Genomic DNA, 25,340 nt, shown 5'->3' with positions numbered 1-25,340 from the left:
GTGGGACAGGGGGAGGAGGGTAGGGGTGCTGGGGACACACCCACACCCACACCCACACAGACGACGGAACAGTTTCTGCATCATCAATTTGAACTCTTTATCTGAGTTATCACAAAACACCATTAAAATATAACCTGAGGGCTTTCCTTGTGGCGCACTGGTTGAGAGTCCGCCTGCCAATGCAGGGGACGCGGGTTCGTGCCTCGGTCCGGGAAGATCCCACATGACGCGGAGCGGCTGGGCCCGTGAGCCATGGCCGCTGAGCCTGCGCGTCCGGAGCCTGTGCTCCGCAACGGGAGAGGCCACAACAGTGAGAGGCCCGCGTAACGCAAAAAAAAAAAAAAAAAATATATATATATATATATATATATAAAACCTGAGCTATATTTCCCTGCTGCAGTTGTAACAATGTTGTGATAGCATCTCTCCTGATGTATCTGTGATTAATGGCCTTTATCATTAAGGTTTTCACATACAAGGTGGCTTTGAATGCAAATGTGCATTTTATCCAGGAGATGTTGGGGAAGATATCATAGAGTTGCCTGAAAACTAGGACAAATATCTCAATAGCTAGAGAATCAAGAACTCCTGCTTTACAAATGACCTGTTTTACAAAGTACCACAGCTGGCCCTGACACTCTCCTGACCTCACCACTGGGAGTTCTTAAAAGAATGACAGTGACACCAACCCTAGCTTAAGTATTTGATAAAGCCTATGGGTTCCGAAATGGAAGAAAGGAAGTTGAAAACAACAGGTTGGATGGTGAACCTCAGAGAAAGTTTCTATAAATGAAAATTGCCGATGGGGCATAAAGTAAATAACACAAGGGGCATAAATAATACAAGTAATTCAAGTAAATAATACAAGGGGCATAAAGTAAGTAATACACCTTAAATTGCACCTGTTAGGGATTGCTCGCCATTCATCATCCTCCTCCTCTTTATTTAAAAAAAATTTTTTATGAAGGCTTTATTTTATTTATTTATTTTTTGCGGTACGCCGGCCTCTCACTGTTGTGGCCTCTCTCCTTGCGGAGCACAGGCTCTGGACGCGCAGGCTCAGCGGCCATGGCTCACGGGCCCAGCCGCTCCGACCGGGGCACAAACCCGTGTCCCCTGCATCAGCAGGCGGACTCTCAACCACTGCGCCACCAGGGAAGCCTGACAGAGACTTTTTAAAATCAAATTCCTATGGCTAGGACCTAGCCTGGCAACTGAAGTATACTTGATAAATAAAAACTCAGAAGACTAGTCATCAGCATTTAATTTTAATTAAAATGGATAGTTTATTTTTTTTGCGGTACGCGGGCCTCTCACCGCTGCGGCCCCTCCCGCTGTGGAGCACAGGCTCCAGACGCGCAGGCCCAGCGGCCATGGCTCATGGGCCCAGCCGCTCCGCGGCATGTGGGATCCTCCCGGACCGGGGCACGAACCCGTGTCCCCTGCATCGGCAGGCGGACTCTCAACCACTGCGCCACCAGGGAAGCCCGACAGAGACTTTTTAAAATCAAATTCCTATGGTTAAGACCTAGCCTGGCAACTGAAGTATACTTGATAAATAAAAACTCAGAACACTAGTCATTAGCACTTAATTTTAATTAAAATTGATAGTTTCGATTAAGAACAGGACTAGAATAGTGTTTACAATCAACTTCTGAAAAATCACATTTATATAAAGGAAATAAAACAGGTCAGCAGAAGTCCAAGCAAGGTGCAGCTTGTAGTATTGCACGTGGATGAAATATGCTGCTCAGGGTAGCATAATACTTAGGCCTCACAAGGCAAGGAGGAGGAGACAAATACAGAGGACAAACCCCTAGTTAGTATTTATTCTGGATTCCTCAGTGAGCTCAAAAATATGTAGTATTTTTGAAACATTCAGCTAGAGCTCTTTACAAGGATGACTGTGTCTTCAACACCTTTTAGTTACAGCCATGCTTTTCATTCCAAATCATACACGAGTTTAACGTACAGCTTCTACCTCACATAATGGGACATCTGTTAAATCAAAACCACCCAGAGCCACAGGCCATGAAAAGTGGGAAAGGGAATGAATTTCTACTTGATACAATTTTAGGGAATAGTACTGTGGCTATAGTTTACCCTTTCAAGCACTCTTCATTTTGGTCATTTATATCAGAACATGAAGAAAAGTGACAGTGAGTACAAATGGACACTAAAAGTAATTCCTAGGCTACTAGTAGAAAGTAAAATAAAATTTTAAAAAAGTCCCCTGCCACATTCACAAAGGTGGCATAACTGTATGGATAAGAAAAAGGCTGTAAACTTATAGAAAAGATAAACTCTGGCTTCTAAACAAATTACAGAATTGATTTTGCCTTTACTCTTGAGTGTTATAGAGAAAACTGTAAACCAGTGGACGTAGTTACCAAAAACACACATCCTCCAAAGACAAGGGATGACCTTAAAGTTTGGCCTGAGCTAGTTTTGTCTTCAAGTTTTCTCCGAGTTTATCCATGAACTCAAATGTATTCAAGTAGTCAGAACGCTGCACACTAATAGCAGAGGAAAAAGAAAAGAAGGAAATTTAGTTTGTCTTTGATCTGGTGGCAGGTAGAGGAAAAGTCCTAGAAATGCTACTTAAAGTAACATTCTATTTATTTCTAGAAGAAAACTGATTAATGTGAACAAGCTATAAGTTTATGGCCGATGACTGCGTTCAAGGTTCAAGGGGCTAACCCAGGTTACAAGGCAGTCTGAGCAGAGGCTGGGCCACACACACACTCACAGGAGGTTCCTGGCCATGTAGCTTTGAGGGTGAAACTGCCCCAGAGCTTCATTCAGACTAATGCCTGGGACACTGAAATCATCCCACTTCTTATTCCTCATTCTTAAAAATAATAGAACATATCCAGGTATAGTCATGCTTTTACTCATATCCCCACAAAATGTCACATGTCCTCAAAAAAAACCTTTAGTAAAAAATTTATTCCTAAGTATTTTATTCTTTTTGATGCTATCATAAATAGAATATTTCAAATATGTTTTTCAAATATTTCAAAAAAAATAGTTTTGCTCCCACTGTGAATGTGATGGTTCTTCCATTTCCATTTTTGTTTATTGGTGGTGTAGGGAAAAGCTACTTTGTTGTTGCTTATTTATCTAGTATCCGGCTACCTTAGCCTTTTGTTGTTGAATTGTTTGAATTTTATAGATATATAATTTATAACCTGAAAATAAAGACAATTTCATCACTTCTTTTCACATTAAAAAGAAAAGCTTTAGTGCTCTTATTTCTACCTTTGTCTTACTTAAAAAGCAAAAGACAATGGACTGGCTATCTAATCCTGCTAATAGGTGCCTACCCAAATCGGCTTGGAAGTAACACACCCATAGGAACATTTCAAACACTGTATTCTTGCTGGAAATTTAAGATAAGAAAGATGTAGTGATGGAGTGTATCCCCATTACTGAGGTATACTGACCCTAACAGAGATCTCTGAGGACACATGGATGGGACATGGGATTGGTGTTAAATTTTAGTATTGTTTCTTGATGTGAGTCATAGTAGCCAACTTTGATTGAGGGAGGAATCCCTGAGCAGCAGCTGACCCAGCTGGGATACAGGCTACCACGTTCTCAAAAAAGTCCTGGGCGATACATGGGCCCTCAAGTATCTGACTGCTGGTTACAGATACTTAAGGAAGGGACTATGATAAACCGGACATCTTATACCTGCACTGCTTACTTTTCTTACTGTAAATTGAAGAAAATAAAGAGGTAGAATAAAATAGTCTTGGGGGTCCCTTTGTTTCTAAATGCCTATAATTTTCTTGTTAAATTAAGCAGAACCTTGCCACCCACTTGACTGTAACTAGATCAGGGGTGAGCAAACTACAGCTTGGCCCATGAACCCAGTCTGGGCTGCAGCCCAGTTCTGTACACAGGGTTTGATTGGAACACTGCCACACCCATTAGCTTTTGTGTCACCACTGACTGCTTTCCTGCCATGGAGGCAAAGTTTAATAATTGCCGTATGTTCCACAAAGCCTGAAATGTTTATTATCTGACAATTTACAGATGTCTGCTGACTCCTGAACCAGATGACAAATACTAATTCATGCAACTCCAAAAAGCACTTGATATTTTGAGTCCAGTGAGGATAAATGGTAATTTGACCACAGAGCTTAGGGCATCTTATACTTACTTGGGTAAACCTTTAATACAAGCAGCCAAGTCCTTGGTCATGAAGCCAGCCTCAATGGTCTCAATACAGACTTCTTCCAAAACCTTTGCAAAGAAGCTGAGGTCTTTATTGTTATCAAGTTTAGCTCTGTGGGCTAAGCCTCTGGTCCAGGCAAAAATGGAAGCTAAAAGAGAGGGAGAAAAAAAAAAGCACACTTCAATCACACTGGTTAGAAATATTCCCAAGTGCCTCAGTTCCCCAAAATAGAACATTTTTTTTGTTTGTTTGTTTAGGTAACTGACTTCATTGGATGCTATCTGCATGAGCTGTAAGTTTTAGGAAAGTTGGAAACATTTTACCAAATTGAAACTTTTCAAAAAACCTGCACTTTTGTAGAGGAAATGTTTTGGATTTTGTTAGACCTTTAAGAAAGCACATATTCAGGGTAGGAATACATGACGCTTAAGGCATTTATGAATTTGGAAAAGGTCACAATCTCTTCTACCTCTTGTCTATATTGGTCTCTTCTCCTCTTTCCAGGCTATAATCTGTTTTAAAGTGCTATCCCTAAAACCTAGTTAAAAGGATCTAACAATGTGGCTTTAGATTCTTAGCTACATGTGACATTTCACTGCAGCAGAGGAAAAGGAAAATGCTTGTTGATAACATTCTTCTCTGTAATGAATATTCTCCCACAAACTGGAAAAGCATATATTGTGTGTATTTTAAGAAACATATTAAAACAGTTCTTATGAGTAGAGCAAATCAGCTGTTTGGTGATGATTTTATACACAAGGCACTGGGCAGCCAAAGGAACACATCTGAGCCCCTTTGGAGATTTCTACTCTGGTTGGAAATCAATGTAGCAGCAAACAATATCTTACCAATGGGATTGGTGGATGTCTCCTGTCCTTTCTGGTACATTCGGTAGTGACGTGTTACAGTCCCATGGGCAGCCTCTGCTTCTACTGTCTTGCCATCTGGACAAACCAGCACACTGGTCATCATGCCAAGAGAGCCATAACCTATGAGTGGCAGAACATGAAGTATGGGATTCAACTGCATGAAGAGCACTGGGTCTCCCAGAGATGAGAGAAAATGACTTCGTCTTGACAGGTCTCAGTGAGCAAAATAAACATGAGCACATGGAGTCACCAATAATTCTTCTGCCTTTCAGAAAAGGCTGTGCTTTTACTTCACTTATCTACCTCAGAGGCACCTGCTCCATGATGAAGAACTCATGGTCTGACTGCCTGCATTCCACCCTAGTTCCGTGACTCCCTAACTACTGTGGCTCAGTTTTCTTACCTGTAAAATGAGAATAGTAGAAACACCTATTTCATAGGGTTGTTGTGAGAACGAGATGAATATGCATATGTTCGTGAATATATATGAAAAGAATACATATTCCTATTCCTTAGACTAGTACCCACCACAGAGTAAGAGCTCAATATATTACTGTCATGCTTACGTGCAGATACTCTGCTGTTCCAGGAAAATAAAGATTAATGAGTTGTCTCCTGCCATCAAGCTGCTCACAGGCTCATGTGGGACTGGGAAGAGAAAGCTGATTAAAAACAGAGTGGGATGGGGCTTCCCTAGTGGCACAGTGGTTAAGAATCCGCCTGCCAATGCAGGGGACACGGGTTCAAGCCCTGGTCTGGGAAGATTCCACATGCTGTGGAGCAACTAAGCCCATGTGCCACAACTACTGAGCCTGCGCTCCAGAGCCCGTGAGCCACAACTCCTGAAGCCTGCGCACCTACAGCCCGTGCTCCGCAACAAGAGAAGCCACCGCAATGAGAAGCCTGCGCACCACAACGAAGAGTAGCCCCCGCTTGCCACAGCTAAAGAAAGCCTGCACGCAGCAACAAAGACCCAACGCAGCCAAAAATAAATAAATTAAATAAATTTTAAAAAAGCAACAACAAAAAACACAGAATGGGATGGGTCCAAGCACCTCCCACTCGCCCCTGCTCTCTTTCACAGCCTCCCCAGAACGACTCTATTCTGTGGTTTCCTATTCAGAGAACCACATTACAACTTTTAAGTCCATACAATTGGTTTTTCTTCTTTTTTCTTTTTTTACACTCGAATTCCAAGAACACTTTTCTCCATTTTTGCTACCTCCCAATAACACCTGTGGAGTTAATAATGCAAATTTATAATAGGCTGCTACTTTGTTTGTTTGAGAGTTGGTAAATAAACCCTTTTTAAACTCATCTTTGAGTACAATGGCAATTTCTGTGCTGAAGTAGCAGCTCCTTTCCTATCACTGTGTTGGTATGAGGCTTTAGTAGAGTCTCAAATATTCATTGATTGGAGACGTTTAGGGCCATATCCACGGTGAATGTGTCTATCTATTTATATTAGGAGACACTAGTTGGTACCACTGTCAAAACTGAGGACAGAAATAAAATGTTTGGTGTGAGTCTAAAGTAGTTCATGCCTCTAGAGAAGAATGAACGTAAGAACAGCTCGGCTGGGGGCTTCCCTGGTGGTGCAATGGTTGAGAGTCCGCCTGTCGATGCAGGGGACACGGGTTCGTGCCCCGGTCTGGGAGGATCCCACATGCCGCGGAGCGGCTGGGCCCATGAGCCGTGGCTGCTGAGCCTGTGCTCCGCAACGGGAGAGGCCACAACAGTGAGAGGCCCGCGTACCGCCAAAAAAAAAAAAAAAAAAAAGAACAGCTCGGCTGCCTTTTAATCTGTTTAGCTACGTTGAGCGTTGAGGTCACCTTTATCTACAGGTGCTGCTCACAGAGCCTTGGTTCCAGGCATCTTATCGGTGCACTGCTGGACACTGCAATTCCACATTCCTATTTTGAAATCCTTTGAACCTCCATAACTTGACAATTACATTGGAGATATCCCTCCAGATACCCTCTTCTTTTTTTTTTTTTACCCTCTTCTTATTGCCATGAGGACATTTAGAAATGATGGAATGATTTGGGTCCCTTTCTAAGAACTCTGATTACCAGGAAGCTTTTTTACGCACCACAGAATCACCACAAAGCAACACTCCTTCCTCTGCTGCATTCAATATAAACGATTGTGAGGACGTAAGAGAAACAGAAGGAGGGTAAAGAAGGAGAACTGGGTAACTCATTTATCTGACATAAAAGTTATCTTTAACCAGGCAGATTTACTGATTTTCAAACTGATAGATGATTAACTTTTCATAAGAGAAAGAAAAAGTAGTACTTCCTGGGGAAAAGCAAACATAATTAAAGCTACCACAAACATTCATCGGGGGAAATTCAGTTTACACAGCTACCCTGAGTAACTGAAGTTCGAGGGCAACTTGGTGCCGAGGAAATCAGGGAAGGGAGCATTTTTGCTCATTTGGTCCTTATCTCTGGCATGAAGCTCCTGGTTCCTGGAATTTCTGTGAAGAGCCCGGGGCTTCTTTGCTCAATTCTGTGTGTTTCAAGCTAAGCAGTAAACACATGTGTCTTACAGGGTGACAGAAGAGCCGTCAAGGCTGGCAAAAGGGGCACGATCTGTAACTGTCTCCAGATGAATGGGCTCTCGGAGGGAGGCCCCTCGCTTAGGAGACAACCCTGGGCCCTCCTTGCCCGAGTCCCCTAGCTTTTCAGGTTCTCATCAGAAGGCAGATAAGGGTGGGGGGTGGTTTTCAGATCGGGCCGCTGGGCTACCATTGGAGGCAGGGAAGCTTCAAGCGGGGAAAGGGCTGAGACATAAGCTATGTCAGCCTCTGAGGCTGGAGCCGGGAGTCTCAACCCACGAGTTAATTCCTGTGCGTCCCTGCCAGAAGTCGCCTACCCAGTCTGAGCTTAATCTCCTCATCTGTCAGCTAAGAAGATGGACCTGGATGCCTTGCGGCATTAGCATTTCATGACTTTTAGCAGCAAAGGGCTACAGAATCCCCCTTCCTGTACCAGAGAGCTAGCAGGGCACGACCTGTCTGCTGCAGGCCAAGCCCACCTCCACTTGGTTCTCCAGCTCCTTACCTTGGGCCACGGAGTCCGACTGCACATCCCCATCATAGTTTTTACAGGCCCAGATGAAGCCTCCTTCTGATTTCATAGCTTGGGCCACCATGTCATCGATGAGCCTGTGCTCATACCAGATATTCTGAGCTTCAAACTGAGATTTGTACTGCCTAAGAAACAAGAAAGAAAAGAGAACAACAGACAAAGAAAACTGGTTTTGTTGGGATACCATGTGCCTCTCCAAAGGAGTCGGGGTGGGGTTGGAAGCAGCACATTTTAGTTGAAGCAACACAAATTTGAGAACCAGACAGACATGGGCTCAAATCTCTGCCCGCTCATTTTCTAGTTGTGAAACCCCAATTTCCCCTTCTGTAAGGGTGATTTCATCCACTCTGCAGAGATGTGAGAATTAAACAAGGCGGTGGAGTGTTCCAAGTACTACTTTTACAGTTTTCAATACACCACTAATGAGATTCATGAGATTCAGCTTTCTTTAAGAATGTAATTGGGGAGAAAAAGACTACTTTACTGCTCAATATCATTCAGGAAACCAGGACAGCTTCTAGGTTTGATATAGATAGGTAGTAGAAGGAGGAATTAAAATGTCTCAGGAAAGATACCTAAAATCCTAGCCGTGGCCTGAATGCTTGTATCTAAACGGGAGGGACGCCATCTTAAAAGTCAACAAGTGCTCAGGTATTGTTGAACTCAAGGTTGTTATAAATGTAGACTTAAGTTCAAATGACTCCACTAAAGCAGAGTTTTATTTATTTATTTTTAATAAAATCAATCAATTAATTAATTTAAACTTTTTGGCCCACGGCTTATGGGATCTTAATTCCCTGGACTAGGGATTGAACCCATGCCCTCAGCAGTAAAAGCGTGGACTAACCACTGGACCACCAGGGAATTCCCAAAAGCAGAGTTTGTTTGTTTGTTTGTTTATTTGTTTGTTTGTTTGCTGTACGTGGGCCTCTCACTGTTGTGGCCTCTCCTGTTGCGGAGCACAGGCTCCGGACGCGCAGGCTCAGCGGCCATGGCTCACGGGCCCAGCCGCTCCGCGGCACGTGGGATCTTCCCGGACCGGGGCACGAACCCGTGTCCCCTGCATCGGCAGGCGGACTCTCAACCACTGCGCCACCAGGGAAGCCCCCAAAAGCAGTTTTAAATCTTAACAGTGGGCTTCAGAAAGAATGGAAATGGGCCCAAACTCAAACTCACACCCATGAAAAATCAGAACTTTCTATCACTAACAGGGTACCTTTACTCACACATTAAATAACTCTGGCCCTGAAGAAAATAAACGTCGGGATTTTATCTGAGAACACACTTCCCTTCTAAAAGCAATTCAAGAGTTTCGTTTCACTCCTGTTAAATCTCAGTTTTGTCCTTATCTGAATGGGATAGTGATGGTTTTCACTCAATTTGTCCCACAATCAAAGGGATAAGCATACAAATTCTATATTATAAATGCCAGCTTATGTGACAAAAAAGAAAAAGAACTGTAGTTACTTGTCATATATCTCCTGAAAGATGTCTTTAAAACGTCCATCATATTTCTTTAGAATAGTGTTTTTGGTGCTCAGATACAAAGGCCAATTCTTAGACAGAGCCATCAGGAAGGAACTGTGTGCAAAATCTTTGATTGCCTTATCTTGATTGTACATCCCCATGGCAACACCACCACCCTCTGTGGGGGGACAACAATGAGGGAAAAAAGAAAGGTAAACAGGGTATAGTTGTAACAAGTCTATATACACCCACCACCCCCAAAACACTCAATTCCCAGCTCTCATGTCTGAGTCCAGGCTTCAAACTTCAATATTCCATGAGCTCCTGAGACACATAATCAGAGGAAAGTCAGTTCTAGGTAAGGACATTCTAACTTGTTCTGAAAGGGCAACATGAAAGGGCAACAAAGAGAAAAACATGGTCTTCAGGATCCTAAAGTTCTTGAAATACCAAAAGCTACTGAAACGAACCAGAAATATACTCAAGAGTTGAATAATTTTTAAAGTCTCCTTTCATACTTTAAAAATTTCAAGCATGTTTTCTAAACTCTAAGTGTGAACTCAATCCTTAGCTACTGAGAAAACTTTGCATTTCAAATACTGGATGAAAATTCTTGTAATTTCCTGGAGGATACTGAAAGTTCATTCTGTCATTGGTAGAAATAATTACACTCCATGTAATCACTGGTGTTTCACAGCTCTCAGTGTTTGAACTTTGTTATTACTGAAAGCTAGAACTTGAATCTGTGCCACTGCCCAGAGCCAGCTTGGGCTGAGGATGTTAGAGCTGCTGAAACTGGCAGAACTAGAGTCCATTAAAATGATATGATTTAGAGGAGTCAAGGAAAACAACAGCTAGGTAAGTTCTGAGGTTTTGTTTGTGTGAGTGCTTTTAACAACCTTAACAGTGGAGAAAGAGGGTCCTCTGTTCTTTCAACAGCTTTTGGGAGGGATTTGCCATAATGGACCTTAGAAGCAGCAGGACGGGGTGGGGGGGGGGAAAGAAGAGGCAAAAAAAACAAACTTTCCACTTTCACAGAACAAATACTCAGAAGGACAAGAAGAAAACTTCAGCAAATAAATAATGCAGCCATTTTCAAATACAAACCCTACCAGAGCCAAAGGGCAGGATTACATGACAGGCGATTTGGGGCTATTAATGTTTAATTTGTGCACAACAGACTCCTGTCAACCTTCCCTCCATGTTTTAAGAGAGACGCATAATTATCTACTTGCATTTCCAATTATCTATATGCATTTCCAATTAAGTGGCTAGTTCTTTTTATGCCTTTAGCAATGCCACAGGAAGCCATGGCATTGATTTTGAGTCCTATGGAAATGCTGTAGATTCAGGTTGTATTTTTAGGCAGCCACACAATTTTCACAGAACTTTAAAAAAAACCAGTAATAACGCTGTCTAAACGATCTGCTAAAAAAATGAAAGATGTAGCTCATGGTGGACTTACACATACCTGTGAAGTTATGTACCAGGAATGTCGTTTTGGGGGATCCATCGCTTGGCGTGTAGGATATCTCTACTTTTCCAGGCCCTGGGACAACAAAATCAGTTGCTCTGTACTGTATGGGGGAAAAAAGTTATATTAAAAAAACAAAAACAAAAAACCCCCCACAAAAACCCAAAACTGTCCTAGCTAGTTAGTGGTAGTACACATTAGAAATCAATATTTATCAGGGGCCTACCATGCATGGGGCAGTTTTCTGAGTACAGATATGGGTATGAAAGAGAATAACAAAGTATTTCCCCTTATGAAGCTTAAGACCTAACAAAGACAAAAAAAGAAGTAACATTAGAGCTTTCAAATGTCAAAAGGGGGCACAGATAAAAAATGCTATTGGAGGGTTTCCCTGGTGGCGCAGTGGTTGAGAGTCCACCTGCCGATGCAGGGGACGCGGGTTCGTGCCCCGGTCCGGGAAGATCCCACATGCCGCAGAGCGGCTGGGCCCGTGAGCCATGGCCGCTGAGCCTGCGTGTCCGGAGGCTGTGCTCCGCAACGGGAGAGGCCACAACAGTGAGAGGCCCGTGTACGACAAAAAAAAAAAAAAAAAAAAAAAAAAATGCTATTGGAAGACAGAGGAAGAGGAATGACTATAACCTGGAGGTCAAGGAAGCCTTCCTATAGGGAGATAATATACTAGCTGTAGCACTGAACATGATGATGAGAATGCTGCCTGGTTCTCACTATATGACATACTTTAAGTGATTAACTTGTATCCCTTATTACCTCATCTGATTCTTCCATCAATCTTACAAGGGAGGAACTGTGATGTAGTGGAAATAATGCATCTAGGGTCAAAAGACTCGGGATCTGGTCCTTGGACCTTCAGGACTCGGTCTCTTCATGGTAATCACTGCTACTAATGCCCAGCCCAGGACCTGTCCACAGGAAGCAATCATTCTGAAAGCAGCTGCAACAGGCTGACGACCCTTAGGAAAGGGCCTGTGGAGGACTGCTACCTTTGGTATGGAAAATGTGCCCAGCCCACACTAGGCTTATGTCAATCTTTGCTGCCTTGTATCTTCTTCAATGGCTTAGATTAGAATACTTTCAGGGTCAGGTACCAGCCGATGCCAGCCAAATCTATTTGTCTGTTTTGTGTAGAATAATACTAATAACAGCTGGCAGAAAAGCTGTCAGATAACGATACAGATTAAATATCTACTCTATGCAGAATATTTCTGACATATAAAGTCCTTCACTATGGGTGGTAATTGATTCCCATTTCTCAAAAGGCAGAAACCGAGGCACCAAAGTACAATAAATGCTTTCTAGAGGTTTGGAATTTTCAATCTAGACTTTAATAAATAGAATGACCATTCTTCCAGGTGATTGATGCCAAAATAATAATTTAAAAAAAAAAAGGAAAAGGACATCATTGAACTCGTAAGAACTTAAGAGTGGTGTTCCCAGGATTAGCGAGCTTGTAGCACTCCCATCTACATCCCCTCTCCTGGGCCTCTGAGAGGTATCTGTGAAGGGACTGGCCAGGATGAAGGGATAGTCTGAGCCACACGGTAGAACAAAGTGAACTACCCCTCAAGGACGACCTGGTGACCCTGCCCCCAGGAACGGAGAGTGGTCTGCTCTACCCATACTATTTTTAAGGACGGCTACATCAAAGCCTCTGGGTGTCAGCATCAGGGAGACTTGTTTTTAAGGCTCTTTTAATACATAAGCTGCTTTCTATGAAAGTCTAAAACTTCAGTTTCAACACAGAACTTTTATTTTGTTTAGCTGGCAATTTTTGTTTAATTTGGCAACAAGCCTACTTGTATAGAAGTACAGAAACTGTACTTTTTTTTTTCCCAAGCAGGAAGTGAATGTTTTAAAGAGACTGTTTTCAACTACTGAGTCAGTTTTTCCTTTTATGCATGAAACGATCATGTTTAATATAATCTTTGGTAGTTCTCAACTCTGTCTGCACATTAGAATCACCTGGGGAGCTTTAAAATGCCATGGAATTCAGATTTAGCTGGTATAGGGTGGGACTCAGGCACTGGAATTAAAACAAACAAAATTTTTTTAAAACGCGAAGCAAAATAAAACAAACACCAAAAAACCTGTAAAGGGACCTTACTGTACAGCCACAGGGTTTGGCTGAGCCACTGATTTGGCCGAACCACAGGAAATTATCTAAATAAAAATGTCTACATCATATGGTTTAATCTAATAAAAAGATAAGGAAGAAAAAAACATGCCTGAAAAACATCATTTGTGTTGAGACAGGTACCCATCTTTAAGTTTATCTGTATTTACTTTTATCTAAATGTATACATACATTCATTTCTCAATTCTGTACCTCACTTAATGGGAGTAGATAAGATAAAATAAAGATAAGAATAAAGCACATATAAATCAGAACTGCTGGGCAGTCAAAGCCCGTGAAAAAATAATATGGATTTTTTGATGATGGCCATTCTGACTGGTGTGAGATGATATCTCATTGTAGTTTTGATCTGCATTTCTCTAATGATTAATGCTTTGTGACCGCCTGGAGGGGTGGGATAGGGAGGGTGGGAGGGAGACGCAAGAGGGAAGAGATATGGGAACATATGTATATGTATAACTGATACACTTTGTTATAAAGCAGAAACACACCATTGTAAAGCAATTATACTCCAATAAAGATGTAAAAAAAAAAAAAGAATATGGAAAATCAAGTTATGCCAACACCACTTACTTGATCGCCATAAGCATGACGACCTATGATGATGGGTTTTACCCATCCACTCACAAGCCGGGGGATATTTTTGCAGATAATAGCTTCTCTGAACACAGTGCCACCCAGAATATTTCGGATGGTGCCATTTGGTGATTTCCACATTTGTTTCAACTTGAACTCCTCTACCCTCTTCTCATCGGGGGTGATGGTGGCACACTTGACACCAACGTTGTATTTCTTTATAGCTTCTGCAGCGTCCTTGGTGACCTGGTCATTGGTGGCATCGCGATTCTCTATGCCTAAATCATAGCTGGGAGGGAAAAATTGTAAGCGTAACTTTCCAGGCAAACCGACAGGAGATTGAGGGTACTCCTATTCTATCCCCATGCACCACTCTGTGCATGGTGATGGCATGCAGGGCCTGCCCTGCAGAAAGTGAAGACTCCGTATGTACCCAAATCTGCCAAGTTTTAGCATTAGTGTATCCTAGACACAGAAGATGGCTGCCAACTAAAAAAGCACCAAGAAAGGCTGGACTGCTAGGCCACGCATGCCTCCCCGTGTGTGGGAAGCTGTCTAGAAGGAAACTAAATGGAAACCACTGCGCTCTGCCGGGCTGCCTGCTCTTCACCATAGAGGCAATAATAATAGCACACCAGCAACCTTTCTGCAGACTGCCTTCCGCACGATTAACATAAGAATGCAAGCCCAAACATTAATTTTCCCTTAGTAAATATTGTGCTCTACAAATAAAGGGGTCAGAGGGTTTCTAGTATTTTGGCACTGAAGTGTTGGAGTTACAGATGAGACGGACACTGCCAAAAAAAGCTAATGACCCCTTCATTAATGACAGTTAGTCATATGAAGAAGCTTTCCCTAAATCTTGGGCAAATCTCTTTCTTCTGGAAACAAGCCTGCAGTTTATAGAATAAGTAATGGAATCCAGCAGTGGTTTTATAGACCCCAGTGAATTATAGCTTAATACACACCAACACCCAGACTGCAGGTTATTCAGAGCAGGAAAGAATGCTGGTTGTCCATGAAGTATAGAAAAAGACTGTAAAGCTTTATTTAAAGTATGTAATAGTTTGCCAAAAGCAGGAAAAACAAAACAGTAATGAACAGTTTATTTTGTTCGCCAAGGCTTTAAAAGTTTTCCAAATTTTTTCACCCTTCAAAACTTGCTGAACCATTAAGCCTCTAGATTTCTCGCTTCAGTTCCTGTATTTTCCTTTCCTTAGATATCCCAACTTGTGATGGAAATGCAAAAGGGAATCCAATCTTACAATGTATTTCCAAATAATAATTCCAAACTGCCTTGACTGTTTTGGCTTCCTCCCTCCCCTTGATGGTGTATCGTGCATTTGCATTAACCAGGCCTCCTTAGGAGATACCCTTCCTTCTTAGTCTTGTAAGGGGTCATGATGACCCACTACTTGCTTTGTACACGCAGATGTGGATTGTGTGTAAACTGTCAATACATCATTTGGGTCAATACAACCCTTTACTCAAAAACTTCCTTAACTGCTCTTTCACCTCTAGCGGGCAGAACAGTCCTCAGAGCTTTCTGAAAGACTGTCTCCTGGGTTATAGTCCTCAAGTTGGCATGAATAAAATTTTCCATTTCTTTCTTAGATCGATTATTGGTTAATTTTTTTTTCATGGACACTTACAAAGCCACTGACTTTCTTATCTTATGGTTTAGGGAGTGCTCAATATCTATAAATGTCTACTCCTAACTCAAACAAGCAATGTGGTCAGCAGTATTTATGTTCGTAGGAAACATTTTTCATCAGAAGAACCTGCCAGCAAATTAGTGGATTTTTTGCTTCTCTTCTTAACATTTCTAAGCGAAAAGAATGAATAAATGGCCTCGATTACTGCCTAGCCAACAGAAAATAAAACAAATGAGTCACTCCACTCCCCTCAAAAAGAGCCAATCATGTAATAATAATAGCAATTTTGGAACAACTTACACTTGTTTAAGTCTCCAAAAATTCTTTAGTCTTCAGCCAGTGACTCTTTGCCTTCTAGGCATAATGACTGTCCTTTAAACCTCCTTATGCCTCTATACTAAAGCAGCTCAAAAGCACCTTTGCAGCTACTATACTGGGAAGAGCTCTGCAAATTCACCTATTATCATGTAAAGTGTTTGTAAAATGCTTCTTTAACCACTTGGATGATTTTTTTTTTTTAACTTTAATTAATTAATTAATTAGGGCTGCATTGAGTCTTCCTGGCTGGGCTTTCTCTAGTTCCGCTTAGTTGCAGTGCGGGGGCTTCTCATTGCAGTGGCTTCTCTCGTTGCGAGCACGGGCTCTAGGCACGCAGGCTTCAGTAGTTGTGGCGCACGGGTTTATTTGCTCCGCGGCATGTGGGTTCTTCGCAGACCAGGGATTGAACCTGTGTCCCCTGCATTGGCAGGCGGATTCCTAACCACTGCACCACCAGGGAAGTCCCTGGATGATGTTTTTATAGTGTCATTTCCTGTGTGTTTGGTGGACCTCTGCAGATATTTGCTCCCTCCCTCTCATGGCTGCAATATAGATATTATCCACACCTTAGGCTTAGAATAATTAAAAAGGGCATTTAATGACAACATGTGAATTAAATGTCTACACCCAAGCAAATAACAGGTCCTCAGGACAGTCTGAGGAATAATTCTGGGTCAAGGCAAACACGCTTACAGTTGCCAATAGTTTGGCTGAAATGTGTTGTTCAACATATTACCCTGCCAGTCTTCAGCCTCTCCACCCCTGTGAAAATTCTGTCTCTACCTAGTCCAAATGTACAAAGAGCATGAGCAAATGTATGAAAAACATAGGGGGAAGAAAAATGAAAGAATGCCAGAGATTTTCATATCTGTCCCCAAATACTTTTTTTTTTTTTTTTTTTTGCGGTACACGGGCCTCTCACTGTTGTGGCCTCTCCCGTTGTGGAGCACAGGCTCCGGACGTGCAGGATCAGCGGCCATGTCTCACGGGCCCAGCCGCTCTGCGGCATGTGGGATCTTCCTAGACCGGGGCACGAACCTGTGTCCCCTGCACTGGCAGGCGGACTCTCAACCACTGTGCCACCAGGGAAGCCCCCCAAATACTTTTAATACAGGGTAAAGGCTCCAATCTCCAGGACACAAATGGTTTACGGAACTTCTGAAAGGTCAGGGTTGTATTAGATAACGTCAAGAATTCTTTCTGTGCTACAATTGTATGAAAAGGGTAAAAGACAAGGAATGAAAAAGACAAGGAATGAAAAGGAATGTTTCTCCAGGTCAAGATGAGCTAACAGACCCCCAAGCCATGAACCACCTGGCCAGAGAAGGTAAACAGGACACATCCTGACCCACTGAAACTAACATTTAAGAAATGTCACAGAAATTTCACAAGCTTCTCAGTTCTTCAGTTCTTCCCCTTTAAAAACAACCCCAACTCAAAGACCAATTTGGAGTGGATCTGAGACTTGTCTCCCACTCCCTTCTTGGCGCCCTGCAAATAACCCCTTACTTTGCTGCAAACACCTACTGTCAAGAGTTTGGCTTTCTGCACCAGGGGCACACCAGTTACACATTCATTTGCTTATAAGCTCACCAAAAGCTTTATACACAAGGTACAGTGGTATCTATGTAAAAAAGTGACTTATAACCTGAAATCACACATGCTTTCTGACTTTGCTGCTTGGCAGAGTGATTCATTTACCTGTGCAGGTCCAATTCCACATAGGGAAAAATAAGTTTCTCTTTAATCAACTCCCAAATGATTCGTGTCATTTCATCTCCTTGCATCTCTACTACAGAACCGCCTTGGATTTTTTGAGACATTTTGACTTCAATAAACCTTCAAGAGGAAAAATGATAAGACACATAGCTCATCATTTGCCTCATTACCATGTAAAAACAAAATACAATTTGGTGACTTCTAAAAGAACAACTCATAACAGCATGACTGCATAAAAAGCTAATAACAATTACATTAACCATTAGAATCGAATACGTTTGCTGTATAAAGCATTGTGTTACATGCTTCTTGTGTGGTTTCTGAATCAACACTCACAACAACCCTGTAAGATGGAAATTATTTTTCCATTCTACTTTGCTAAAAGAAAAAAAGCTTTCGCAAGGCCATCCGGCTGGAGGGTCGGCTGGAAGGTCGGGGAGCCTGAGCCGGTCACATGCCCTTAATAATGTAATCATTATTCTTGACTGTTGGTTTGTCCTATAAAATGAGATTATTTCCACAATATCATGTTTATTTGAAAACCTCTATCCAACTCCTCATTCTACTGGGCCCTCAAGAGGAGCAGAATGATGTGTGCTACTATTTCCCCTCTTTTAAGAGGCTGTTTTGGTTAAAACAACTATCCTTGAGGAGATTCAACAAGTTCCAGCGACCCATTTTAAAGAAACTTTAAGTCCTTTTAAAAGTGAAATATGAAGAATTCCAGGTGGAACTATATTTTCCTAGAGACAATAACGGATATTGGGGATGTCACACTGAATACAAAGTGATTTCTCAGAGAAATCTGTACGTATAGAGAAGGACTACTGTCCAGGACACGCCCCTGTTCTGTCCTCGGTATCCCAACTCCTGGACTCTTCTTCTGGCGGTTAGTGGGCAAAGCTGCCAGTGGGTGGGACAGGGGATTGGAATTGTTCCAGGAAGAGGTGTCTTCTTGGGATGTGGGGGGATGCCAGATTCAAGTCAATCTGATTCCCAGAGAGGGCAGGGGTACACCCTTTGGATGAGGCTTAAAGAAAGGCGTGTTTCCTGAGAGGCAGAGGAGGCCCTGAGCCTGCTAAAGGTTCCCTTTCATGGTGCTCTAATGGAAACTTTTTTTCTCCCTAGCAACATAACTGCAGATTGCTTTTATTCTTTTAAGTTATGGCTGAGGACTGGAAGTCAGGAGAACTGACTAAAAAAAATATGAAGTAAGAGGCCTGTAAACAGTATTTCTTAAAAAGTTAAGCGAAAGTAACTTGGTCTTTAAATTTTAAAACGTAATGATTAGTAGACTGTGAGCTTCAGTTCCTCACCACAAGCCAGGACATATTCCTAACCCCTAGGCCCATTTTCACTTCCCAATTTCTAACTCTGGGATCCTGCTTATTAGTATTTAGGAGGTTCCCTAGACCATTACTGGGGAACCATCTGGAACTCAACTAGAATAAAAAAGTGAACAAACTGGTGTGAATGAGTCAGCTACTTCCCATTTGTAATTTCAAGTATAATTTAAAGTACAGCTTAAAGTGTATGATTTAGTCATGCTGATCCCACTGTCACATCTGTCCTTGTATTTAAAACAAAACAAAAAGAGGCAGCAAACTTATCTTAGTTTTGATACATTTCTGAGGCCATACTCCTACATAGTATTATGCAAGGGCTATGATGGCTAATTTTCTTTGACGGCAAATACAGTTAATAAAAGGTCATACATCATACTTGAAATTTCAATAATGAGTGACAATGTTTTTTAGTTAATTATTTTCTTCTCAATTGAAACAAACACTTTCTGCAGTAATCTTTCTATATTTCATAATGCATAACTGAAACATTTCATGTTTTCTTCACGTTACTTATCCATTACATTTTTACTATCTTTTCACTAAAAAAGTGAAGCTTTATTGTAGACCCTGGCTTACTACAATGTAGGACACTATTTTATTTCTCCTAGATTTGAATTCCATGCAGTGAGCATTAGACACCACTGAATTCACTTTCTACCCTAGTCCCTCAGATTTTCTGTCTCCACCCAAACCCTGGCTTCAGAAGGAAGGCCTTTTCCAACAAGCCAGTTCATTTATTCTGAAAGCAGCTGAATTCCAATCTCCTGATACACATGTGCAATGCTAGAAAGTAAACCTGGACTAATACAAAGTAGTTTAAGAAAAAAGAGCTGCTCACCCTGTTTAATTTTATTTTCATTATTCCCAAAATTTTAGCCACATTTTTTGGGGGGCTGAGTTCATAAACTACATTAATTTCTGGGCAACCCCCCCAAAAAACCAAAGTCTCTTGCAGAGAAGTCTAGACTGAAAGAAACAAGGAAGCAAGTGCAATTTATTGTTGGAAATATTCCTGACTCACTCTTGCAGTGGCTCTGACCACTTCCAAGACCTCCAAGACCAATTAAACTCAGTATTGCCATATTAAAGAATGGGAGAAATTGCTAATTCTCACCTTTACAATTTCTAATCACCCCAACTCCTCTCAATCTTGCAGACTCAGCTGAGTGCAGTTTATCTCCTAAAACAAATCAAAAAAGGGAAGAGAAAGGTAAGGTACAAGGCACTCCTGTCAGGAGAATTTAGCTGATTTCAATACGGGCCAGGCAACCCGGTTTGTCTGGTTTAAAGTACAGTGCTGAGTGTACCAGGCGGGGCAAAGGGCAGTTTTAGGTCCGCAGGCACCTTTCAAATAAAGTAAATATCTCTGCACACACTGGAGGGTGCGTCCGTGGGGAGTCCCGGGTTCGTCGTCCGTTAGCTAGTCTTGGGGTTTTGCACGTCCTTAGGGGACGCTGTGACCAGCGGGCTCATGGCCTGCATGCGTCCTTGTGGCCACTGTGCAAGAGGGCTGCATCCGAAGCTGGCTCGGTTTCTCCTTCCAGGTCTCCACGTCCGCCTCTTCCCTCCCAGGTGCCGGGACCTTTAAAACCCGGGCGCCAGGAACAGGCCGAAGGACGCCTCCTCCAGAACTGGAGAAGCTGGCGGCGGCGTGGTTTCCTCCACTCTCACTCCGCCCCCGACCGCCACCAGGTGGCCTAGCGAACGCCCCTCGCCGCCCCCCTTCAGGCTCCCCAGGCGGACGCATCCAGCTCGCCGCACCGCCAGTCCCAGCAGCCCAAGGTCGATGCACACTCCCAAGTCCTCCAGCTCCCGAGGCCGCACGTTTTCTTCCCCGTAAACGCAAGACTTCGACTTCCACGCGTCCCTGCATCCTCCCACCCCGATTTTCCTTTCTGTTGCAGACTTGGCCTTCCGTCTGTCATGGCATGCAACCTTCCGCCGCCCGGTTTTCGTCCTCCCTTTCCTAAGAGCGGGCCTTCTACACATCCAGGCATCCAGCACCTTCTTCCTCCCCATTTCCAAAACCACGCCCAATACCTGGATTTCTTTCCCCTGCCTTGCGACCACGACTCGCCGCTAAGTTGCCCCTACCATACCCAAGATCTGAGCTTCCTTCCTTTTTCCCACTCCAGCTATTGACAGAGCCTCCCCACAAAAGCCAGGGGCCGGAGACGCCCTTCGAAGCCTGCGGTTACCTGCAGGAGAAGGTACGCTGGCGATGACCCGGGAACGCCACAGCCCTCACACGGTTAACCCCACAAGCGCACACTCTGGCAATCCCAGCTGTGCTCCAGCTGTTTCGGCCTCTGACACGGCCTCTGCAGAAACCGAGAGCTGGAACGGTCGCGCTTCCAGGCTTTTGTCCAGACCCAGGCCCGGCCCCCTCAGTCCACCTCCCGGAGCTCCGCCCCTGCCCCGTCGCCAATCGCCGCGCGCTGACCCGCTGAGATGGGCGGGGCCAGGGGCCAGGGGCGGGTCCCGGAAGACTAGGTCGAATTCCGCGGCGAATTCCAAGCGCTCGAGGTGGGGAAGGGCTTGCAGCGCCTTTGGAGTCGGCCGCCACTGCTCTACGGCAGAAGGACGAGATTGCCACCTGCAGGCTGGGGAGCAGGGCACGCCTGGGCTGGTCTTCTGAATCCTCCGCCGCGAAGGGGCCCCCCGGGCTTTGTAACAACCTAGGGCCCGGCGGAGTGAGTTTCCACGTCTGCAATAAAGGCAAACCGGGGACGGCGCGGCTCGGACCGATCCCCTTCCCTGCGCGCCCCGGCTGTGTGGTAGACTGGAACGCGCTTGGACAGAAGGAAAAGTGCCCTGGGCAAGCGTGACATCGCTTTGGGGGCTTCGCGCAGCTGGACTGCAAAGGGTTGAACAGTTGCACAAGCAGGCATGGTACAGTAAATTTCCGCCACCGCCGATGACTAAGTCTTTAGAGCTTCGGTATCTATAATTTCAATTACTACTGAGTACTATAAATAAACGCTGTCGTCATTTGCATTAGAAGATAAGGATAATGAGATTATTATCTGGGTTCCAGAGAAGTTCAAATAAAGATCGGAAGTCTTAGAGAACAGTGGATTAAAAAAAAATTCTGTCCTCTGCAGGGGATTATTTTTTGTGTATTCCTTACTCTTGAAAACATGCAAGGCGGGGGAGAAGTATTTTAGATCGTGATTTGTAGGATAATCGCATGCTTGGTCCAGGATTCAATGCCCCCAAGTTTAGTTTTTAAAATTATCTCTAATATCGGGTTATTATTATTACTCTTATGAAGGGTACTATGCGAGGTGCATTTTGGTCACTAGAGGGCACTGGTATTTTTCCCAAGAGAAAAGGAAGAAGGAAAGCATACGCAGCCTCGCGCTTGTTGATTATTGAGATGGATTAACTGAAAGTAGCGGTCACTTCCATTTATTCCTATAGAACTGATTATAGAGGTATATGGTCTTGTATTTTCATCTCTAATTTGAGACTCCAAATCACCTGAGATTGTAAATTTACTGTATATTATATCAGGCTCACGTTATTACCCCTTGTCCACTGCTAAAATTATTTATATTCATTCTTGTTCCAGAAAGGATTTAGAGCAACCTTCAAGATACATACAGTATAGCACGACAAAGGACATTGAATATAGGTGAGGAAAAGACAGAATAAATACAGGAAATTGTACAGAACCAAGGTGAGTTTAATCACAAAATGTATTCCATCAAATCCCAAACAGTGCCGAAAGGGGGGGCTACAAATTTGGCTCTAAGCCAATGTGGGAGGAAAGGTAACAGCGTTACCTTTCTAAAAATCTAAAAAAGCGTTTCCTAAGTCAGTAATGTAGGAAGTACTTTTCAACTGAAAAGTTTTTTTGTAGATCCCGAGCAGTGACTTATATTAATATATACAGATATATGCTCCTTATGCTGATAGCTCTCATACAACTATAAAATAACAAACTTATAGACAAAATGACTAGAAGCAAAACTATAAAAAATATATTACCATTGTCAACATTAATTAAATGTAACAAACGATGTTTGGCTGAAATTAAATTACTGCTTGCAATTTGAATATAAAACTCACTGCTTACATTCTGGTTCTTTTGAATTTAGCTTGGCTTTTCCACTGGATGCCATGTGAGGATTCATTTAGAACACCAGTCTTCCAGACTCACAGACATAGAGAACAGACCTGTGGTTGCCAAGGGGGAGAGTGGGTGGGGTTGGAAGGGATTGGGAATTTCGGGTTAGCACATGCAAACTATCATGTATAGGATGGATAAACAGCCAGGTCCTACTGTATATCTCAGGGAACTATATTCAATATCCTGTGATAAAACAGATTAGAAAAGAATATAAATAAGAATGTATACACCTGTATAACTGAATCACTTTGCTGTACAGTGGGCGATCTTTACTGGGCTATCTATTCTGTTCATGTGATCCCTTGGTCTAATTTATACTTTATTGTATGTTTATGAAATATTAACATCACCAGGCTAACTACAAGAGGGGGGAATTTTTTTGCTTGTCTTTGTTTCTGGAAGGCATAGACTTGAGCACGTTCACGGGTTAAGGAGGAAGGAGTCATTGGAAAAAGAGAGGTTGAAGAGAGGGCACAAACTTCTGTAATAGGGAAGACGCTTTGTACTCTATTATGAGTTAAAGACACTTTGTACTCTATTATGAGTTAATCACTAAAGAAATGTCGCCTGTAAGCTTAAATTATACATAATGGCCCATCTCTGGGAATCCTGCCTCCCAGGTAATGAGCATTAAGCTAAAATACCTTTGTTTAGCTCACAGGAGACATCCTGACCAGGCGGACCTGTGGATGACTGCAGGGAGGAAGAAATTAACACATCTTTTATGGAGGCTGACTGGAACCAGGAAATGTTTGACTTCACTCCCTCCCCTTTTAGTATAAAAGAAGCCTGAATTCTAACTCAGGCAAGATGGTTCTTTGGGGGCACGAGTTCACCATCTTCTTGGTTTGCTGGGTTTCTGAATAAAGTCGCTTGCCCCAACACCTCGTCTCTCGATTTATTGGCCTGTCGCGCTGCCAGCAGTTGGAGCTTGGACTTGGTGACACTCCCAGGGAAGAGAGGAGAGACTGGATTGAGAGCTGGGAAGATTGAGCAGAAGAGGCTCTTTTCTCCCAGAAATGAGGGCAGGAGTCAGGCCAGGGTGGATGTGAATGCAGGTAAATGTGATTGGGGTGGTTAGGTAGTTAGGGATCGCACCCAGCACCTCGGCTATTTCACTCAGGTAGATGAGATTCTCTTGCTGAGAATGATAGTAAAGATGGTGTTGGTGCGGAATAGCAGTAGTGAAGAATGGAAGAGGAAGTTGACTGCTGACTCCTAGGGAGATTGCTGAGGGTCTCAGCTAAGAGTGGTGACTGGCATTGATACTGCTATCAGCCTTCAGGCTTCGATGCTACTCTCCAGTGGCTGAAAAGACCCAGCTCAAGGAGAAATGGGTAGGAACTTGCCAAAACTCTTGGGGGAAATGGGTCTGCAGAATTTAACTAAAACAGCACCTCACTTTGGGTTTCACTTCCTTTCTGACTGCCCCTGCCAAGTCCCACAATCCTGTCAGCAGGTTTTGGTATGTTCTCTTCAGCTAATGGCAAAACACTCTAGCAGGACAAAATGATGGCTAATGCTAGCCAGGCTGAGCAATACGGGGCTTGGTAACTTTATTTGCGCCAGTCTTTGCAACACAAAACTTGAGTGAAAAAAATAGCTATAGAGCTAACATCACTTATTCCGGATTAGACATTGTGCCAAATGTCTACAAACATTTACGTACAATGTTTTACTTAATCTTCAAAAAACTATCTGTGAAGGGTACTATCATTAGCTCCGTTTTACAGATTAGAGGCCTGGAGCCTAAAGAAATTGGTAATTTAAGGTAACTTGGCTAGTTATTGGCGTAGTCACCCAAGTCTGATAACAACATTCGCTTTAGGCACAAGTGTTATGCAAGCGAGTATCAGTCCGTAAGAACGCTGAGCGCGGTAACATATTATGAGTGCCCATATCATCGGACACATACGGTAACCGCAGTCCAGCCAGCACCCATCCGGTGACCCCGCACACTTGACGCTCACGCGCGCAGTCGCCGTGGCTTCCTCTAGGAAGGCTGAGGCGGCCTAATCTCGGTCAAGGTGTTGAGCACGACTCTATCTGGGTTGGACTCCTTCTGCCTGAGCGTCTGATCCGAACGTCGTGCGGGCGGAGCAGGGAGGGCGGAGCCGGCGCCCGGGAGAGTTACGGATTGGAGGGGAGGAGGAACAGAGGGCGGATCCTGGGGGGGGCGGACGAGAGAAGCCGCAGCAACCATGTAAGCAGCTTTGCTTCCTGCCGCAACCGCCGGCTGCCTGAGAATCGCGGTGCTGGGCTCTGAAGCTTCCTTCCTGTGCTTGGGCCCGGTGAAGCGGGGGCTGGGGTGGAGGGTGGCCGGCGGGGCCGCGGCGGGAGGCGCAGGTAAG

At 43.5% G+C, this 25,340-nt stretch overlaps 3 protein-coding genes across 5 annotated transcripts in view; 2 read left to right on the top strand and 1 right to left on the bottom strand.

The window, feature by feature from the left end:
- Nucleotides 1-1,578: 1,578 nt before the first annotated feature.
- Nucleotides 1,579-21,222, bottom strand: IDH1 (isocitrate dehydrogenase (NADP(+)) 1). 2 transcript variants are annotated; one of them, XM_022567540.2, is made up of 10 exons: nucleotides 21,053-21,220; nucleotides 19,969-20,034; nucleotides 17,491-17,628; nucleotides 13,814-14,105; nucleotides 11,086-11,191; nucleotides 9,615-9,792; nucleotides 8,121-8,272; nucleotides 5,032-5,172; nucleotides 4,169-4,331; nucleotides 1,579-2,516 (listed from the first exon to the last, which is right to left on the bottom strand). In XM_022567540.2, the coding sequence occupies exons 3-10, from the start codon at nucleotides 17,610-17,612 to the stop codon at nucleotides 2,426-2,428; spliced, it is 1,245 nt and encodes a 414-aa protein (XP_022423248.1). In that variant the 5' UTR covers nucleotides 17,613-17,628; nucleotides 19,969-20,034; nucleotides 21,053-21,220; the 3' UTR covers nucleotides 1,579-2,425. The 2 variants fall into 2 exon arrangements, with proteins under 2 accessions (XP_022423248.1, XP_089772564.1); XM_089916438.1 differs by lacking the exon at nucleotides 1,579-2,516 and adding an exon at nucleotides 5,619-5,700 and having other exon boundaries at nucleotides 4,175-4,331; nucleotides 21,053-21,222.
- Nucleotides 19,773-24,951, top strand: LOC111172080 (uncharacterized). The gene is made up of 3 exons (XM_089916439.1): nucleotides 19,773-21,794; nucleotides 22,429-22,536; nucleotides 23,644-24,951. Exon 1 carries the CDS (start codon nucleotides 21,076-21,078, stop codon nucleotides 21,490-21,492), a length of 417 nt encoding a protein of 138 aa, XP_089772565.1. The 5' UTR covers nucleotides 19,773-21,075; the 3' UTR covers nucleotides 21,493-21,794; nucleotides 22,429-22,536; nucleotides 23,644-24,951.
- Nucleotides 24,952-25,148: 197 nt separating this feature from the next.
- The window catches only part of PIKFYVE (phosphoinositide kinase, FYVE-type zinc finger containing), a 77,542-nt gene continuing 77,350 nt past the window's right edge, over nucleotides 25,149-25,340 (top strand). The window contains exon 1 of one of the 2 annotated variants that reach the window (XM_022567543.2): nucleotides 25,149-25,192. The gene's annotated coding sequence lies outside the window, so the exon portion shown is untranslated. The other variant, XM_089916436.1, reaches the window with a different exon arrangement.

The sequence above is a fragment of the Delphinapterus leucas genome, chromosome 8 (genome assembly GCF_059928025.1).
Source record: "Delphinapterus leucas isolate spDelLeu-1000000601 "Yukka" chromosome 8, BTC_Dleu_Yukka2, whole genome shotgun sequence".
In the NCBI taxonomy this organism is placed as follows: Eukaryota; Metazoa; Chordata; class Mammalia; order Artiodactyla; family Monodontidae; genus Delphinapterus; species Delphinapterus leucas.
The sequence above is the reverse complement of the archived record's forward strand: the minus strand, read 5'-3'. Positions and strand labels throughout refer to the sequence as shown.